A 6,803-nucleotide genomic window follows, 5' to 3' on the forward strand; every position below is an offset into this window, starting at 1 on the left:
TCTTTCAAGAAATTCGCTGAAGTACCAGTAAATTCCCATCAGCTTACTAAGAGGATATTTAATTTTATCTCACCAAAAACCTACGATCTTACGGTCTCATCTTACCTCTTTTAATTCTATTTCATTTCATTACCTATTCAATTAATTTCATTTGATTACATTCAGTTTCATTTGATTACATTCAGTTTCATTTGATTACATTCCATTACAAATAAATATATTTTTAGACGTCTTTAAAAAGTTTTGGGTATAGTATAGCCTGCATAGCTTAAGTTATCTTTGCCTATTCTATTAACGACTCAAAAAAATCTATTTGTTTTGTAGAACTTCAAACTGTTTGAAGTTTTATGTCCCGGGAACTTAGAATTCTTAGTCCCGGTCATAACAATGAATTGAATTAAAAAGTACGAATCTTCTCTCAGAAATTAAGTATCTAAATATCAAGTAATACTATGCTATCAAGTGCTAGAGCTGCTCGCATCGCGCGTGAGGTGAAGAATTTTGAAATGAAGCCACCTTGGGGGATTAGTTGTTTTCCGTTAAAAGACGATCAGTATGACAACCTGTCCGTTATTCTTCTTGGACCAAAGGGATCTCCTTACGAGAAAGGAACGTTCAAATTAACTGTGTCTATCCCGGAAAGATATCCGTTCGAGCCTCCTTTAGTTAAATTTATAACACCAGTTTATCATCCTAATATTGACAATGGTAGGTACTAATAAGTTTTATAATGTTGTAGGACACACGGTTCACCTGGTATTAAATGTTTAACTGTAATGTACTGGGCTATACTGACTGACGGTTATTGTGGACCATTGTGAAATACGCGAAGATCGAACGATCACGACAGAAATAGAATGGTGTTACCTATTTGGGCTCACTTAAGACCTACCGCCATGCCTTTTGTTTCAGGCGTTCAGACAGTGCTATTCCAGGTCAACATCAGACTGTGTTATATTTGTATTAGATTTAGTATTATATTTGCCTGAAATAACAATAAGAAGGAAGTGATTAAGCACTTGTATTACACTTAAGTAAACTTGTAAATTTGGTTTATTGAGGATGGCGAGTAATCATTGGTCTCAGTAGGTATTGAGATAGAATTATTATAGTCATGTTTATAATTTAAAACAATAACTATGAATTAAGTACTATAGAAAAACGTACTAAAATGTTTATCTATCATAAACTACAAAAAAAACTAGCAACAGCAAATAAAAATAAAACAATACACTTTCCAATATTCTAATTTATTTTGCAGGAGGAAGAATATGTATGGACCTGTTAAAAATGCCACCAAAAGGTACTTGGTTACCGACGATCACACTGGAAACGTTACTTGTTTCATTACAATCACTCCTCGCGAACCCAAACCCTGATGACCCACTGATGATGGATATCGCTTATGAGTATAAATACAACATGGATACTTTTATTCAGAATGCTAAACAACAAACTGAGAAATATGCTGTGTGATATCAGGACTAATGATAACATAAAAAATGTTAACTTGAATTTATTATTAAGTGAAAAGGAATAGAGTTTTATGATTACAGGCCAAAGTTGTTGACCCACTTGATTTAGAGTACTTAAAATGTAGGCCGTATTCATTGTTTTTATATGCCCTTTGTTTTATATGTATATGTATAACTTTCAGGATACTTATAGGATACTTTCACAATTTTAGATGCATCTCATCAAACATTGTCTTGATATCTGCAATGAGTATTAAGCTGTGTATCTAATATATGCTAACAATATATTTTTATATGATATATTCCATTATTAATAGAAAATACAAAATTAGTACCTGTTATAATAATTTATGAAATTGATAAGAGAAGTGCCCATACAATATTAAAAAAAAAGTGTTTGTTACAACTTTTGTTTTTCTTCTGATTTTCTGTTTTTATTTTTATTAAACTGTTTGTGTTAGATCAAAGGTGTTGGTACCACAAACCTGCATATTTCACAAAGTAGTTGTGGGTATAACCTTCATCATGGTATTCATGGTATAACTGTGTACAGTGTGAAGCAAATCTATGGACAATATTTCTGTACTGTGTGCTGCGCTAGAAATAAGACAACAGGGATATGAACTCACTCTGATAAACTGCATACATAGCCATAGCATAGCATCAATTGCAGGAATGCAACTGACGATTTGGACTTTGAAAGTGAATACATATAAGTGTCAATATCTGTCACAAGACTGGTCCATTTTACCTTTGATATAGTCGTTTTTGCATATATGGACTTGTTCTTTTTTCCCTACCAATTTGCTGGTAGCATTAGAAGTTATTCCAGCTACGACCGGAAGGGTAGGTGAGCACACAGGCTCAACCTAAGAGAATTTGCTAACACTAGCATTAGCAGTTCCTTGCAGAATCTACCTGCGGATCGGAAAACGCGACTCACTGAGAAGATCCGGTGAGAAACTCACACTCTAATGGACTTAAGTAGACACTACTTAACTTCGTGCGCAATGGAAGATTATTGCTTGATTATGTCAATTTTTGCAACACAGGTTGTGTTGTAGTATAATCAATCAATATAACCAATCAAATCAATAAAAATATACAATACTTATTTTTTATTGTACAACATGGTACATATTAATTTACTTAAATATAAATTAATAGCTACATCACAGTAGTCTAGATAACAAAACAAACTATTAGTTTAATTGTGGGCTGATTTTTCAATCACTGCATCGAAATTATCAATTAATAACATTAAAAGGTAACCGAATTTTTCAAACAATTATCAACACATTTATATATCCCACTTGAATATAAAATTATTCTAGTGTTTAATATACGTAGTGTACATATTTGTTGGTTAATAAAATTACATAAATATATAAATCTTATAAAATCTAGAAAAATCAGTATGTACTTAACACATTATTATAAAAATAATAATTAAAAGTCGAGGTTATTAAGTCATTGCCTGTCATTTAAATTTCGATTCAATATAGTTTATCAAATATACGCACAAGGCAGTTCGCAAGCTGATATTTCTAGAGTTAAGTTCTGTTTGCAAAAACTGATTATTTAACTATGCAATATATAACAAAATATGATGACTTTCTTGTAGTTGTTCCACTTGGAACCTGGTTAAGCATTTTAAAAAAAATTAAGATTGCTATTGGGTCTCCATTTTTAATATATATTATTAGTAATGATTTTACCTGAATTTTACTGTCATTCTTTATTGTAATCAACAAAAAATCTAGTTATTGAAAACTCCATAGCTTTTATAAATGTTTTAGATTTGACTAATGAAAAAACAGAACCAGTTTTCAACCTGTATCAGTACTACTATCATCACCGGAACTGGCACTCTCAGTTTCCGAGGAACTACTGGTCCTGACTTTTGGACATGCAGGTTTTTTTTCTGAGCCGGCCACACTAGATTCAAAGCTTTTATTGTCTTTTTTCTTAGATTTCTTATTATAATTAGTCGGTTTCAGTGTCTCAGTTGAGACTGTAGCAACCATCTTTGATTCAGGTTTCTCCTCTGATGGCTTCAGATCTTCGTCATCTACGAGGGGTTTACGATTTGCAAGCGACTCTGCAACCGCTTCTTTGTATGCTTCTGGGTATTGAGAACTGAAAATTAATTATTTTTTAATGTAAATAAGTTTCCCTCAACTGTGGCATATCAGATGGTCTTTTTATAGAGTAATGTAAAATAATGTTTTATTAAATTTTCTTTTAATGATCATGAGCTCATTAGGTCAATTCTTCTCACAGAATTATGATTCAATAGTTGAAGCCTTAAGCTAAATTTATTGATTCATTACTTTCAGATTGACTACCTGAGCTCAGAGTAAATGTTTTGTTACACAAGAGTCCAGATAACTATTGCATCTTCTTCCTATTCGTACACTCTTGAAGAGTGGTCGTGGTCATGCATCAGTCGGATCCTGCGATACTGATGCTCTCGCGATGCGACGCCATGTGGCACGATGTTTCGCAGAGTGTGAGCAATCATTTATATTGGAGTGAGTCACAGGTTTTATGAGGTCGGTCCATCGTGTTGGAGATCGTCCGCGATATTGCATACTATTATAATAAACCGCACTGCTGTATTATGTAGTCTACAAACTGCAGTAATAGCAGATAAGCTATGAACTGTTTACCCAACTATGGCCGAAAAAAAGGTACCACATTTTTTAAATTTATGAATGTACTACTAAGCAGATTCTTTATTTATTCTATTACAGTCCGAGAGTATGAGAACATGACTCATCTGATGGTGTGAGATCTCCTCCACTCATGGATATCAACAATGCCAGGGGAACACTACTGATTACTACAGAGGGCTTTTTTAAGCCTTTAAGCCTTGTTTAATTTATTTATACTATATACTACTTATTATTATAAAAGCAAAACACAAACTTTTTCTTTTTAAAAAAGAAATCAAACAAACCTGAGCTTGGTTTTAATTGCCCGAATTTTCTTAAATATGAATTCCAAATCCTTCCTCATTTCGAACAGTAGTTGTGTGTGTTTCTTGAACTCTGTGGATGCAGCCCTTAATCTACTGGCCGACAGCTGATTACAATTTGTCAGCATTTCTGTTGTTTTTTCAAATCTCTGCAACCTAAGAAAACTTTATTCGAGCGGGATTTATTTGGTAACAAAACAAAATCACCTTGTCAAATAATTTTGTTCTGCTGAGGCAGAAAATATAAAAATGAATTATGAGAGATATAAATTAAAATGCCCATATACTGTATTTTAAGGTTTTATTTTTTATTGCTTAGTTGGGTGGACGAGCTCACAGCCCACCTGGTGTTAAGTGGTTACTGGAGCCCATAGACATCTACAATGTAAATGCGCCACCCATCTTGAGATATAAGTTCTAAGGTCTCAGTATAGTTACAATGGCTACCCCACCCTTCAAACCGAAACGCATTACTGCTTCACGGCAGAAATAGGCAGGGCGGTGGTACCTACCCGCGCGGACTCACAAGAGGTCTTACCACCAGTTCTGATACATATTTTATTTCAGCGAGTGTATCATTAAATTTCATACTGATTTTCATTTGTTGCTCACAAATAATTTTTAAGTTTGAAAAAATTAATAGGTATAATAATTAGGAATTCGCTTTTTTGGTTTAAGTTAAATTCTCAATTGGCTCGTACTTACATATTCTTTTGTGCTCGAATAATCACTTCAACGTCAGTCTGATCCACCATACCGGCTAGGCCTTGAACAAAAACTTCGGGCGCAGTGTAGTTCTGGAAGCATTCTATCGAGAAATCACTTTCTGGAGTACCGTTCGCCATTATTTATTGTTTTCGTACACAATACATTATATTTATACACAAATTTCTTGATATTTTGGTCTTTCATTAAAACAAGCAAATGTGTCTAATGTGTCAGTGTCAGTATAAAAGTAGTTTTATTTTTTCAATTGGCAATGCAAAAGGTATCATACCATACAGCTGAATCGTTATATTTTTTTTTTCTGAAAAATAATATTAAGAAATGAAATTAAATTAAACTATATGAAATGAGATGAGATTCTTCGAGTTTGAATATGTAAGTAATGGCAGGTAATACGTATGGTTACAGTTTGTTTAAAACTTTACAAATGTTTAAAACAGACGATTGTCTTCTCTTCAGTGACGACAATGACTTCTCATCTAGACACAGACAGTGCAACATCTTAAGCTTTTATAAAAATGAAATATTGTAATGGTGTAATAGTGTACAAAGTATTTGCAATATCATTATATTAACCACTAGCGACCCGCCTTCTCTTCGCTTCGGAAACATGAAACCAAAAAAAATAAATAAAAAAAAGTAGCCTATGTTCATCAGGGACAATGTCGGCTTCTAATGGAAAAATAATTTTTCAAATCGGTTCAGTAGTTTCGGAGCCTATTCGAAACAAACAAACAAACAAATCTTTCCTCTTTATAATATTAGTATAGATGAAGCAGTGTTTTTTAAATAGCCCCTCATCTCCTCCAGAACCCAATCCCCTCAAATAAAACTGTCTAACAGAGATGATATGGAATGAAATATAATCTCAGTAAAATGGTGGTCATTTGCTGAGATATTTTCAGTGGACATTTTGGAGGATCCCGAGAACTTACGTCCAGCGTCTTTGTTTCATTTTCCCACATTTGTGCACTTTCACAGATATTAAACAGTTAAGAAACCACCGTTATTACACAATTGAACCCGAAGAAACACTAAATAGACAAAATAAAACAAATCACACAACTTCACTTCTCGCGCTCCCGCCAAAAAGTCCTCATATATTTTTCTCGTAAAACTAGCAAAGAGTAGGTATTTAACACTAACGTATGTGTGAGGCCATGTTAACAAAGATGCTACTCTCCGCTTATTTCCTCCCGCATTAGGAGGAGAAATATTACACCCCCGATCACCCTCTTCGGCCAACCTATACCCTGGACCAGGAAGGTCAAGTACCTGGGAGTAACCCTGGATGCATCCATGACATTCCGTCCGCATATAAAAACAGTCCGTGACCGTGCCGCATTTATTCTCGGTAGACTCTATCCCATGATCTGTAAGCGGAGTAAAATGTCCCTTCGGAACAAGGTGACACTTTACAAAACTTGCATAAGGCCCGTCATGACTTACGTGAGTGTGGTGTTCGCTCACGCGGCCCGCACACACATAGACACCCTCCAATCCCTACAATCCCGCTTTTGCGGGTTAGCCGTCGGGGCTCCGTGGTTCGTGAGGAACGTCGACCTTCACGGCGACCTGGGCCTCGAATCGATCCGCAAACACATGAAGTTAGTGTCGGAACG

General features: G+C 34.6%; 2 protein-coding genes across 2 annotated transcripts; one reads left to right on the top strand and one right to left on the bottom strand.

Annotated features, from left to right (window-relative positions):
- Positions 1–314: 314 nt before the first annotated feature.
- LOC101739500 (ubiquitin-conjugating enzyme E2 T) lies at positions 315–1,881 on the top strand. The gene is made up of 2 exons (XM_004925981.5): positions 315–708; positions 1,262–1,881. The coding sequence occupies exons 1-2, from the start codon at positions 453–455 to the stop codon at positions 1,474–1,476; spliced, it is 471 nt and encodes a 156-aa protein (XP_004926038.1). The 5' UTR covers positions 315–452; the 3' UTR covers positions 1,477–1,881.
- Positions 1,882–2,576: 695 nt separating this feature from the next.
- On the bottom strand, positions 2,577–5,477 carry LOC101739638 (kxDL motif-containing protein CG10681). The gene is made up of 3 exons (XM_004925982.5): positions 5,161–5,477; positions 4,438–4,611; positions 2,577–3,614 (listed from the first exon to the last, which is right to left on the bottom strand). The coding sequence occupies exons 1-3, from the start codon at positions 5,298–5,300 to the stop codon at positions 3,305–3,307; spliced, it is 624 nt and encodes a 207-aa protein (XP_004926039.1). The 5' UTR covers positions 5,301–5,477; the 3' UTR covers positions 2,577–3,304.
- Positions 5,478–6,803: the final 1,326 nt, after the last annotated feature.

The sequence above is a fragment of the Bombyx mori genome, chromosome 20, assembly GCF_030269925.1.
Source record: "Bombyx mori chromosome 20, ASM3026992v2".
Taxonomy (NCBI): domain Eukaryota; kingdom Metazoa; phylum Arthropoda; class Insecta; order Lepidoptera; family Bombycidae; genus Bombyx; species Bombyx mori.

Bases quoted from the DNA above. Each gene is read 5' to 3' on its own strand.
- LOC101739500 (XM_004925981.5), top strand. From the start codon at position 453: ATGCTATCAAGTGCTAGAGCTGCTCGCATCGCGCGTGAGGTGAAGAAT. The intron at 709-1,261 runs GTAGGTACTAAT...TTTATTTTGCAG, and splicing joins TCATCCTAATATTGACAATG to GAGGAAGAATATGTATGGAC.
- LOC101739638 (XM_004925982.5), bottom strand. From the start codon at position 5,300: ATGGCGAACGGTACTCCAGAAAGTGATTTCTCGATAGAATGCTTCCAG. The intron at 4,612-5,160 runs GTAAGTACGAGC...AAGTTTTCTTAG, and splicing joins ATTCGAGCACAAAAGAATAT to GTTGCAGAGATTTGAAAAAA. The intron at 3,615-4,437 runs GTTTGTTTGATT...ATTAATTTTCAG, and splicing joins GCAATTAAAACCAAGCTCAG to TTCTCAATACCCAGAAGCAT.